General features: G+C 29.6%; 1 protein-coding gene across 2 annotated transcripts; it reads left to right on the top strand.

Moving 5' to 3' along the window:
• Nucleotides 1-1,279: 1,279 nt before the first annotated feature.
• LOC148200379 (uncharacterized) lies at nt 1,280-7,394 on the top strand. Of its 2 annotated transcripts, XM_088112132.1 has the most exons (6): nt 1,280-1,565; nt 1,637-1,699; nt 3,110-3,179; nt 3,272-3,388; nt 6,301-6,348; nt 6,850-7,394. In XM_088112132.1, exons 1-6 carry the CDS (start codon nt 1,357-1,359, stop codon nt 6,943-6,945), a joined length of 603 nt encoding a protein of 200 aa, XP_087968258.1. In that variant the 5' UTR covers nt 1,280-1,356; the 3' UTR covers nt 6,946-7,394. The 2 variants fall into 2 exon arrangements, with proteins under 2 accessions (XP_087968258.1, XP_087968259.1); XM_088112133.1 differs by lacking the exon at nt 1,637-1,699 and having other exon boundaries at nt 1,281-1,565.
• Nucleotides 7,395-13,381: the final 5,987 nt, after the last annotated feature.

Here is a 13,381-nt window from a genome sequence, read left to right as displayed (position 1 = left end):
TATATATATATATATATATATATATATATATATATATATAAAAGGTCAGATAAAACCTTGTGACTTTTTTTTCCTTTAAAATAAGTAAATAAATATAATTTTAGGATTTTCGCTTATCCGGGATATGTGCTAAAATAAAAATATTCTGAACCGCGCAAAAATAGAGATATTTTTTAAAGACTGGTTTTTTAATCTGGGAATAATATATAAACAAATTTGTATTATTAAATTAAACTATAGTTAATATGAGAATCAAATTTTGGAATTTTCATATTTTCAAATTAATAATAAATAGTTATAGTTATTAATTCAATTCCTATTAATATTTAAAAAATTTATTTATAACAGTTTTTAAATGATAAAAAAGTAGTAAAGCTCAATTTAATTAGGTAACCCCAACTATTTGAAAAAGGAATTTGTATTATTTTGTAATATTTTAAGAATGAATTTATAATAACTTTTTAATAACTAGTCTACAATTTTAAAGTAAAAATTTAATACAAAAAATCATTTATAAATATTTTTAAAATATTTCTAACATTTTTAAAAATTTAATTTTTTTAATAACTATAATAAATGAAATTTACTTATTCAACTCTTACCTTGTTGGATTTGAATAACATTTTTTATTTTTTAAAATTTAAAATTTGAAGAAAAATATTTATAATAATTTTAAGCAATCAAACTTAGTAAACTTAAATTTAATTATTCAATCTAGATTTTCAAAATCTAGAAACGCTTACAGGGTCCTCTAAAATGTTTAAAATAATTTCTTTTATAGAAAAGGAAGAATAGTTTCACGAAAATAGTTATCAGATTTTCTTCCATGTTTAGAATTCCAAAACATAATATTATCTTATTTAACTGAGTATTATTAAAAAAAATAAGAAAAGGAAATAAATGGCAAAAAGTAGTAGATTAATGTGATTAAATAAGAAGGACAATATCCTAATTCTTAGTTAGGGAGTAAGTAACAGAATATCAGCTACTATTAAAATTATAGCTATCAAACTAACATTATCAGTGTGTTAATTAGAGCCGTTTTTATTAGATTTAGGTAATAGTTTTCTTACACATAGCAACGTGTGATTGAATTGAAAGAATTTGGATGTGTGTAATTATGCTGGGCAGAGTTAACTTAAAATACTTAAACTATAGTTAATCCATATTTTTTTAAATTTAAAAAACTAATAATACAGTTAACTAAAAATTAATTAACTAATTAATAGTACAGTTTAAAAATACTGAACTATTTTATATTAAGTACAGTTAACTGCAGTTTAGGTTTATACATGCTTTCCCAATCACGGCTTCATTTTGCTTTCTGTCTTACATCCCGTTCATCCTACTCACTCGATGCTGCTGTTGAAGGCTGCCGTCGAGGTTACCGCTGTTGAAGGTTCGCTGCCGTCGAAGGTTCGCCGCCGTCGAAGGTTCGCCGCCGTCGAAGGTTCGCCGTCGTCGAAGGCTCTCCGCTGTCGAAGGCTTTGCCACACTCTGCCGTCACCGAACTGTCGAAGGTTCTACCACCATCGTCGAACACTTCTGAGAACACTTCTCCTAAGGTACGAATGTTTTTTCTGTGTTGTTCAAACATTTTTGAAATGTATTCTTAGTTGTTCAAACATTTTGTTAGACATCTGGTAACAATTGCTTGTACGTGGAGAGAACATTTGGGGTTCTTCCATCAGTGGCCAAGGTACTTTATTATTCCAACAAGGGTTTTAAATTACCATATGGGGTTCTTGCATCATCGCTAAACAGTACACCATGCTTTGCCAGTAGTTGTCCTATTTATTGATTATGAAGATTATTGTGTAGCTAGAAAAGTTAAACCAAAACGAAGCCTCACATGCCTCTTGTTACATTTTGTTGTAGAAAGTATGAAATGATTTTCCAAAATAGTTATTTGGATAAAACTGAGATAAAATTGTTTGCCAATCAAAGTTTCCTTAGTGATATATTTCATCTCAGTAATTAAAATTGGTGTACTATGTGTGGCCAATTTTTGTTGAAGAGCAATTCCATAGTATTATGGTACTGTATTTGCATTTTATCCCGATTGTATTGTCAGTGTCAACAACACTACTAAGCTCAAAGTTCTCGCTAAAGTTTGATACCCTATGAATATAAAGAACAAAAAGAACAATCTTAGTTGATTTGCAATGCTTGTTATTTTTATGTCTGTTGTTCACTGAAATATTGTTTTTATTGATATTGGAAATGGGAACTTTTTAAAACTTGGTTGGTTCAGTATGGGAACAAACAATGGGAAAGGTAAACCTTAGAACATGCCTCTTGAAAGCTTAGAACAGAAGTTAGTCTAAACCTTAGAACATGCCTCTTGAAAGCTTAAAACATAATTTAGTTTCTGAATTTGTATTCTGAATCTGGATTTCTTTTTATTTGTCTTTGCTTTGTTTATAGGGAGAGAAACTTTTGGAAAGCATTGGTGGCATATTCTCTAGAATTTAAAAACCGATAATAATGGTGCAATAACTTTAATTTCTTGCCCTGTTGTTTTTGGAGGTTAGTATATTCTCTCCATTCTCACCATTTTAATTTTGATTAATTTGGGTTGTATGACACAATTGTTCTCATTAGAGATAATCTGGAGAGAAGAAAGGGCAACCGGTTAGAGCAAAGAGAGAAGTTGGATTTGACTACTTGATGGAAATTCTATCCATCTTTTTTTACTCTTATAAAATAAATCTGATTTTATGAGTTAAATGTTGCCCTTTTACTTTATCATGGAAAAGAGATATGCTGTTTTATTAGGTAAAATCAGAGAAATTTATTCTGCTTGCACTAAAAATCTATTCTGCATGCCTTTGAAGAATAACTGCTTGCACTAAAGATTTATAAACTAAAAATATGGACCTATTAGAAGGTTCAATGAACTAACAATTAATCATTAAGCTTAATTAATACATGTTCTTCGTCGGCTAAAGCTTATATATAAATTATATAAATTATACATTGTTTTTCCTCTAATTATGAATTCTAATAATGTATTTGCCATCTCTTGTAACATTGTTTTTCTGCTTTATTTCTGTAAGCTATCGGCCAAGTCAAAATATAATTTTGTAATGTTTTTTTTTCTCTGTAGAGTATATCCTCTGCACAGGCTAAAAGATTCACAAAACAGGGAAAGGAAAGGGCTTATTGAGAAAGATGTGGTAAGCTAGTGGAATAGATTTTAAATTTGAATGACTATAAATGAACAAATAAAAGATGCTAATGTAGTTTTAATTATCTTGTGCTTTTGAAGGTGAGAATTGATAGATCGATCCCTTTCTATGAAGGGGATGATAATCCAAATGTAAATATTCTACGAGATATACTGTTGATCTATTCATTTTACAACTTTGATCTTGGTTATTGCCAGGTAACTATGTCGTGCATTTTGGACTTAATTTTAATTGTTGTGAATATTATATATCTTGATTACCAAAATTTTGATCTTATTCTTTTTGGAAGTTGAGTCCTCATTTTTCCTTAAACAGAATATGTATGTAGTCACTACAGCAGGGATGAGTATCTTAATGGCTATTATCTTCTTGAACCATGTGTATTTTGAAATTATGAATCATTATGCATCTTATAGTTTTCATATGTTGTCTTACTCCCTTCCTCCTCTTGTTAGATTAAGTAAATAATATGTTATGTACTCACTACAACAAGGAGGAGTATCTTTGTGGCTATTATATTCTTGAACCAATTATATTTTGAAACCTTGAATCGTTAGGCCTCTTTTTTGTTTTCATATTCTGTCTTACTCCTTCTTCCCCTTGTTTGATTAACAAAGAATATGTTATTTATTCACTACAGCAAGGAGGTGCATCTTAATAGTTACTATGTTGAATCAATTATATTTTAATATTTATAAACTCTGAATTTCTTTTTAGAGTTTATCACAACACTTTCATAGATGTAGTGACGTGATTTCTGAATTTGTTTTCAGACCCTATATCATCATCATTTAGATAAATTTGCCTTTTGTTTGATTGAACTCTTAATTAATGTAGTGACGTGAATGTCAAAAACGGTAGAAACCCTCACACCAAATACTTCTAGAATGGATTATTTACCTCCTTGTATCGATTCATTGTCAACTGAGAATAGTAAGGGTCGATCAGATGTGTGGGGACATTTTACTAAACAAAAACCATATTCTGAGAAGAAGGCCAAATGCAATTATTGTGGTGATTTGATTAAATATTTGGCTGGAACAAGTGGGATAAGGAATCATTTGGCGAGATGTAAAGAAAATCCTAATAGAGAAGCATTCAAAAGGCAAAAGCTTTCATCATCAACTGCAGAAGTTAGTGTTAGCCCTTCACCAACTATTTTTAAATTTGACCAAAATGCATCTCGAATGAAGTTGGTGAAGATGTTTGTGAAGTCTGAGCTTCCTTTTCGATTTGTGGAAAATGAGGACTTCCGTGACTTTGTATGGTCCTTGCAACCACGATTTGAAGTCCCATCCCGCACTACATTGAGGCGTGAAATATGGGAACTCTATGAAGAGGAAAAAGCAAAGTTGAAAATGTTTCTATCAAAGCAGTGTGGGAGGGTTTGTTTAACTACAAACACATGGACATCAATCCAAAACCTAAATTACATGAGTTTAACAGCTCATTTTATTGATAATGATTGGAAACTTCAAAAGAAAATTTTGAATTTTTCTCAAACAACGGGACATTCAGGGGAGCTCATTGCTAAACATGTTGAGGCTTGTTTGAATAATTGGGAGTTGAAGTGAGTCCTTAGCATCACACTGGATAATGCTACCGCAAATGATGTTGGGGTCCAGTACCTTAAAAGAAGGATGTTATCATGGAATTGTCTTGTTTTAAAGGGAGAATATGTTCATATGCGTTGTTGTGCTCATATATTAAGTTTGATTGTGAAGGATGGCTTAAAAGAGATAAAAGATTCAATTTCAAAAATCCGGAGTGTAGTTAAATATGTGAAATCTTCTCCTGCTAGATTTGCTAGATTCAAGGCATGTGTTGAACAAGAGGGAATTTCTTACAAAGGTATTGTTTGTCTTGATGTTGAAACCAGGTGGAATTCAACTTACTTAATGTTAGAGGCAAGCTTGAAGTACAAAGATGCCTTTGTCTTGCTAGATATACAAGATAAGAAATTTGGTGTTGAAATGGCCAAAAGTAATGGTGGTGTGCCATTAGAAGAAGATTGGGAATATGCGAGGTCTATTCTACCATTTTTAAAGATATTTTATGACTCTACCCTACGCATTTCTGGTTCATCTTATGTCACGAGTCATATGTATATGAAGGAGGTGTTTGGAATTGGTAAAAGGATTCGACAATATTCTGAGAGTAGTGATGTGAGCATAAAATTGATGGCAATGAGGATGAAGGGCAAGTATGAAAAATATTGGGGAAATCCTAATGGAATTAATATCTTATTATTGATTGCTGTTGTGCTTGACCCTAGGAGTAAGTTGGATTTTGTTAATTACTTCATTGACTACCTCTTTGAATCTAGTATGGCTAGTTAATTGAAATCAAAATTATTGTCATCTTTAAAAACACTTTATGAACAATATCAAGGTATTGAGGAGGGTTCTCAAAGTAGCCAATAAGAATCTCAACTAGATGATGATGATGATGATCCTCATGGCATGAGTTTCTACCTAAGATCTACAGGACGTAGATTTGATTATATATCAGAGCTTGATAAATACTTGAGAGAGGATCCTGAACCTTATATGAAGTCAGTTGAGCTTGATATTTTACATTGGTGGAAAGTCAACTCGACTAGATTTCCTATCCTTGCAAACATGGCTCGAGAGGTGTTAGTCATTCCTATCTCTATCGTAGCATCAGAGTGTGCATTCAGTACAGGAGGAAGAGTGGTTAGTCCTTATCGTAGTTGCCTAACGCCTAAAATAGTGGAAGTGCTTGTTTGCACACAAGATTGGTTAAAAGGAACACCTTTCTCTATACTTTTTGATGAGGATCCTAAAGAACTTGATAAATTTGAGCAAGGTTAGATTATATGACAAATTTATATATATTTTAATTTATATTTTAAGTGTTAAAAAATTATGAAATATTTTATTTTATTTTTGTAGAGATAACCTCTCAAGATGAAGTTGGACCTTCAAGTGTTGTTATTAATTTGGATGATTGAAGTTTTGCCACAATTTATTAGTTATCTAAAGTACATGTGCATAAGACTATAACCTTAATGCTTTGTTTTTCATGTTGTTTTGTCTTGGAAACAGTACACAAATGCTCAATATTGTTTTTCAATGCTTTGCTACAGGATGATTCATACATTGAAAGCTACATAAGCACCATCGGAGTTGATTTTGTGAGTACAATATAACACCTTTTTAACTTGTCATTTCAAACTGTTGCTCAATTGATAATTACATTTTACTTTGTGTAGAAAATTCACACTATTGAGTATTATGTCTCGTAACTGCTAGCTGCACAACTTATATGTGTACATGTCCACAAGCTTTTCAAGACAAACAAACTTAAAATTGCTTTTTTAGATTTTTGTTAGCACAATAATAACATAAGCAAATGTGAGATGGTGCCAATATATTGTAAACAAAAACTATATTTGTTTGAGCTCTGTTATGGTTTGTAAGTGTGATTAGAGGTTTAATATTTCTCATTTGTGTGTTCTTGGAACAATCACCATTTTAGTCCCTTTCTTTTCTGAATAGAGTTACATTTAATAGTTTTATTATTTCATATTAAGAAATTATGTGCTTGCTTATTTTACAGTAGAAGAGACATATTGATCTTTGTATTTATAACTAAAGGAGCAGTGATCTGATTCTCTAAAACTTTGTTATTTCAGGGAAGCAGTACATGTATGAAGCAATCAAATCTGATGACTTTGCTACTCTTGTATACACAAGTGGAACTACTGGAAATCCAAAAGGTGTTATGCTAACACATCAGAATCTTTTGCATCAGATTTGAAGTGCTTTGGAAGGCTATTTTAGGAATTTTGCGTTTACAAGCTATTTAGGATATTAGTTTCCTGATTCCTGTACAAAATGTTGCTCTTCTCATGTTTAATTTACGGGATGAAGTGCAGTTTTATTAATGCAATTTTACTAGTTAGTGCTGTAGTTATTAGTGTTGTATAGTTAGTGCAGTTCTTGGTTAAAATTAGTATATTCAGTTCAAAATTAGTATAGTTCAGTTTAAAGTTAGTATAGTTAGTAGTTCAGTTCAGTTTATTTTGTAGTTTAGTATAGTTCAGTTCAGTACAGTTTAATAAAACAAAAAATAGTTCAGTTCAGTTTTTCTGAACTATTTTTTAGTGCAGTTCAGTTTTTCTGAACTAGTTTTTAGTTCAATACAATTTTTAGTAGTGCAGTGCAGTTTAGTTTGATTTGTCCACCCCTATGTGTACTTGAATATCGATAAGTAAGAGAAATTCACCTAAAAAAGTTCCTTAACACTCAAATCAATAAGAGAATAACATTTGTATGGATAAAATGGTAAGTATAAGTTTCATTGTCTCTTTCGAATGAATAAGCATGGATCTCGGAATATATGTGTGGAGATAGACTATTAAAAGTCACATTTAATGATTATTTTAAATATAACAAAACTATCGAGATTGTAATAAGGGACTTTTGATAGGATATGTCGCTTAACTTATTTGAATTGGGTATGTAGATAATGTTTTCGAGAGTTTGATTTGGTGTATGTGTATGAAGTTATATCAGGCCTTTAGTCAAGTTTGAGTTGACTTGTATGGATTAGACATTGATCGAACTCATAATTGATTTGGCCATTTGATGACGTTTGCAAGTGGATTGGCCTCGAGGCCAAATTCTTATATCATTTGGTCATTTGTCCGAGTTTGCAAGTGGATTGGCCTTGAGGGTGAGCTCTTTAAATGGCTAATCTAATCAGACTCTTTAAGCGGTTCATCTAGCTAAACTTTTTAAATAATTTGGCCTCGTGGGTGATCTTTTTTAAGTATGTAAGGCATTCGACCAAGCTCACAAATACGTAGGCCATTCAGTCGAGTTCTTTAGTAAATTGGCCTCGAGGCCTAACCATTCGGCCATGCTCTTAAGTATATAGGCCATCTGTCCAAGCTCTTTAGTAAATTAGCCTGAGGCCTAACCATGTGGCCAAGCTTTTAAGTTATATAGGTCATTTGACCGAACTCTTAACTACATAACTCATTCAACCGAGCTTTTTGTATATTGGCCTCAACGCCTGACCATTTTATCATGCTCTTTAAGGAAGTAGGTCATTCAACCGAGCTCTTAAATACATAGGTTATTTGGTCGAGCTCTTTAGTAAATTGGCCTCAAGGCCTAGTCCTTTGGTCATGTTCTTTAAGTATGTAGGCCATTTGGTGGAGCTCCTTAGTAGATTGGCCTTGAGGCCTGGCCATTTAGTTGAGCTCATTAAGTTACTACTTTAGAATAGCCCTTTGTCGACTTTAGACAATTTCTACTTAGTGTTGTCATCTTTAGGTAGGCTTTGTTTTGACACTGATGACTTCGGACAAGTTTCACTTTGTCGACTTCGAGTAGGCTTCAGTTTTGATGTTTCCATCTTGTTGCCAACTTTGGGCAAGTTTTCTTTATCCTTTACCGACTTCGGGAATATTTTCTTTACTCTTATGGCAAGGATAAGGTTAAGAGTGATATTCCTTTGGTGAGGACATAAGTGCATTATCATACTTAACAATGGGGAGAGAAAAACTGACGAGCTTCATCCATTATTTGTTAGTAAATAACATATACTTAATTTATGCATTTCTAGGTTTGTAGGACATGCAAGTGAATGGTGGAGTCATAGGGAATCTAGTATTGAGAAAGGTAGAAAATCCCCAATTAGAGATTAGTATGATTTAAGACCATACATGAGAAGAAAATTTGTTTCTCCTTCATTTGAGAGAAACCAAGAGCTAATATGTGAGATGAGAGAACTCTTTAAATGAGGAAAATCATTCAATAAAAATGTATATGGGCTTTCTTGTAGAAAAGATGAGTTTGAAGAAAAAGTGAAAAAGTTCTTAAGTGTAGAAAGAAGAAGAGAAATAAAAAAAGAGGGATGCGCAATTAAGAGAGTTTAAAAAGAAAGAAAAAGAGGAAGGAGGTAAGAGAGTTGAATATAAAAGAAAGAGAAAGGAGCTAAGAGAGTTGAATATGAAAGAAAGAGAAAGGAAGACTAGAGTAGAAAGAAAGAGGTGCAAGATAGAAGAAAGAAAAGAAAGAAAGAGAAGGAGGAAAGAAACATAATGAATAAAAAAGAGAACAGAATGTGAGAAAAAAAAGTATATTAGAGAAGAGAAAGAGAGGAAACAAAATCTTGTTAAAGGAGAAATGTTACTACAACTATCTTCTATCTTCCACTCCCTGAATATTAATTGAAACAAAGGTGATTAAGGGAGTTTTTCAATCCTTGAACTTTTCTTCATTTATTATTAAGTCTTCATTCTTTGTTTCCAACTTTTTCTTTGAAAATGTTTCAATTTCACCTCCATCCTTCATTATTTTAAACTCCTCATTAGATTTCTCAAAGTCACACTTTAAGTTAATGTTATCTAGGTTACAATTAACTCAAAGTGGACACCAACACATGGATTTTCTAATTTTTCATGAAAATGTTATCCAAACTACAAGAAGGCATTCTAGTGTTGTTCTATTTAGATATAATTGTCTTATGGTACTAAAATTAATTTAAATTATTTTTTATGATTACTATAGACAAATATTTGATTCAGGAGATAATAAACATTTAAAGTTGTGGGTCCTAAGACATCCTTTTTGAGCTAAGAACAAATCCTTTCAAGAGAGAGGGAACGATAACAATCACCCTAAGGGCTTACAACACAGGTCAATGGCTAGGACTAACTTTAGCTTTCTTGTTTCTAAATATACAAATAAAATAATGTTGTATAGGTTTTCTTGTACATTCTTTTGGTTTTGTATTTTTGAACTTTGTATTTATGGACCAAGTTTTATGTCGACCTTTATTTGTTACCGATTGAGTTCTCCTTACTCAAACCGAGTTCTTCTTTTTCTGGCAGAGTTTTTAGGCCGACTTGTCGAGCTTATAGGCCGACCTATTGGGCTCTCCTGCATCCACAACAATTCTTCTACACCTAGGACTCCTAAAAAAATAGAGTTGTAGAAAGAAAAAATAGGTCTTTAGAAGAACTTGCTAGAACTATGTTAAATGAATACAATGTTCCTAAGTATGATTGAGTTGCTTTCCCAAGTACTGCATATTATGTGTTAAATAGAAGCTCATTAGGCCAAATTTGAAAATTACTCATTATGAATGATTTAAAAGTAGAAATTAAAAGTTTGCATGAGAAGAAACTTTATTCCTCCTTCATATGGTTTAGAAGAGGAACCTCCCTAAAATTTTCAAAATGGTTTATTAAGGGGTTTTCATAATTTGGTCCATTACCATTAATCTTCCCTTCTTAAGTTACTGAAGTTTACTTTTATTTTTGAGAAAAGACTTTGTTTGATTTTGGATATAGATTCATGTTTTGTTGTTACCCAATCTATAACCTGGATTGTAACTTGTGAATACATTATTGAACCAAAATATGAAAATATAGACATCAAATCAATGTAAAGAAAGTTTAAGATCAAATGGTGGCCAAAGTGTAATACAAACCTTATTACCAAAAGAAATATTAATCAATGACAAGCAAATTATCGACAAAAAAAGGAAGAAAAAAACTTATCATTAAGCCAAGAGTCAATATTCTTAGCACAAAAACAAAGATTATTAGTAGGATTAACAACAACAATCATGAAGGAATTTGAACAAGTGATCAAGACAAAATCAATAACATCAAAAATAGATTATAAAGAAGAAAGCAATCAATTGAAGATTGAAGAAGAAAAAAAACACTTGACAAAATTCTCTTAGTTGATGGTTGAAAAAGAAAAGGCAAAAGTGACAAGATGTTCATTATGAAAAGTTTGACAATTTGAAAGAATCTTAAATACTAAAAGTAAGGACAAAATTATACATTATATAAAGGTATTGCAGTAAGTTCTAGTGTACTTATATGTATCTATAAATAAATGTCTTTTTAAGGTCTTGTTCACTTCAAAGGATTTACTATTTAAAGAGATTGAGAAAGACTGATTTGGGAAGAAAATGTGTGTTCGTTTCTATAGATTTGAGGTGATTGTGAAGGATTTGTGGGATTGGTTTAATCCCCTATCTTGGGGAAGAGAAGAGATTTGCGGGATAGAAAAGCATTTTACAATATTACCCATATTTAATAATAATAATAATAATAATAATAATAATAATAATGGAATTTTAAAAATTAATTTCTATTTTTTTCTCTTTATAATAATTTTTACAATTATATATAATATTAATAATTATCATTTTATATTACTTTTACTAGTAAGGGTATTTTGATAATCTTCTACTTCTACATACCAATTAAACCATTTTTTTTGATCTGTCACATCAATCAAATACTATACTAATTTTCATAGACTTTATTTTCAAATCCACTCTCACTCATTTCCAAATTTACTCAAATAAACAACAAAAAATTTATTCTCAAATTCATTTACTTACTCTCCCCAAATCCTCTCCCAAAGTGAACACAATTTAAAGAGTAAAAGGTAGAGTTCATCAGGTAAGTTTTAGATGTAAGTATTCATAAGAGTTTATAAAATTTCAGTTTTCATTTCAAAGCTTACTATTTGATGGAATTCGTAAATTCTATTTCATTATTATTATGTTTAAACTTTTCTTTTATCTGTTTCTATTATATTAATTTAAAAATCAATTTTTGCTATGTCATCATAATCTTATTATCTCTACAATCCTATCAATACTAATATGAGAGCCAAGTGTTACGAATATTTGGTTTTCTTGTGGGGAATAGAAAGAGATTAAATTATAATATATAATATATGATGTGTAATATGTAATATATAATATATAATATATAATATGTAATATATAATTTATAATATATAATGTGTAATATATAATATGTAATATGTAATATATAATGTTTAATATATAATATGTAATATGTATTATATAATATATAATATATAATGTGTAATATATAATACGTAATATATAAAATATAATGTTTAATATATGATATATAAGATATAATATATAATTTGTAATACAAAATATATAATATATTATATAATATGTAATAAATAATATAATAGTAGTCCGGAGGACAAAAATCTACGCACATAAAGTTTATTAATAAAAAGATTTTTTTTAAAGATAATTTAATAATTTATAGCATTTTATACAATGATGGATTGTAGATGTGTTATTGATAGTTGAAATAGAAAATAATTGTTGTAAAATACTTTTTCCTTTTGGAACATGTTAACTAAACGGTAATTTTATGTTAAATTGAGTTTTTTTTTTAAATAATTATTTTATAATAAAAGTTAAAATTGGTTATGTAAATATTTGTTTCGAAATTCAGGTTTTTGTGGACGTAAGGCCATCATGTTAATTTATTTTTTCTGGAAAGTGTTTTTGTAGGGATTTCTTCCTACACCCTATGTTTTCTTTCAGCATAGTATAGTGAGATGATTTAATTAATTTTTAGTAATTTTTTTTCCAAATTTACATTATGAATTATAAATTGCATTATGAATAATATAATCTAAAATATATTTTATATTTTGGATTATTTTATAATTCACATTATGAATTATATAACCTATAATGTAAATTTGCATTATACAATTTGATATATATTTTGAATTTTAGATTATTTTTCAAATTTGTATTATGGATAGTATAATTTGGAATGTAAATTTGATTTAGGATTATATGATTTAGAATGTAATTTATATTCTAATTTGTCTTTCAAAATTTTATTTCAAATTATATAATCTAGAATATAAATTTGTATTTTGAATTGTAACTCCAAAATGTAATTTATATTATGAATTATAAAATTCAAAATATAATTTATATTTTGAATTGTCTTTTGTATTATAAATTGTAAAATTCAAAATATGAATTTATATTTTGATATTGTATCGTACAAAATGTAATTTATATTTTAAATTGTTTTTCAAATTTGTATTATGTATTATATAATACAGAAGGTAAATTTACAGTGTAGATTGTATATTCCAAAACACATTGTACAGTCCAAAACTACAATTAAAACACGAAAAAAATTATGTACTATCCTTTTCTATTAAATTGAGAATAAGTATAATTAAAATTTAGAATATATTGAGGTGCAGGGAGAAAACACGAGGGTGCATGAAGAAATTTCTTCTTCTGTGTATTTCTCTTGGCCTATGAAATTACCCGTGATTGGACTGGGCCTTGAAAATAATGGTTTGGTTCATCTATCATTTCGTCTG

Source organism: Vigna umbellata, chromosome 4 (assembly GCF_029865625.1).
Source record: "Vigna umbellata cultivar VRB3 chromosome 4, Vumbellata_1.0, whole genome shotgun sequence".
Taxonomy (NCBI): Eukaryota; Viridiplantae; Streptophyta; class Magnoliopsida; order Fabales; family Fabaceae; genus Vigna; species Vigna umbellata.
The sequence above is the reverse complement of the archived record's forward strand: the minus strand, read 5'-3'. Positions and strand labels throughout refer to the sequence as shown.

Excerpts from the sequence above, each read along its gene's own strand:
- LOC148200379 (XM_088112132.1), top strand. The coding sequence starts at position 1,357 with ATGCTGCTGTTGAAGGCTGCCGTCGAGGTTACCGCTGTTGAAGGTTCG. Across the intron at positions 1,700-3,109 it reads TTCTTCCATCAGTGGCCAAG|AGTATATCCTCTGCACAGGC; the intron begins GTACTTTATTAT and ends TTTTCTCTGTAG. Across the intron at positions 3,180-3,271 it reads GGCTTATTGAGAAAGATGTG|GTGAGAATTGATAGATCGAT; the intron begins GTAAGCTAGTGG and ends GTGCTTTTGAAG.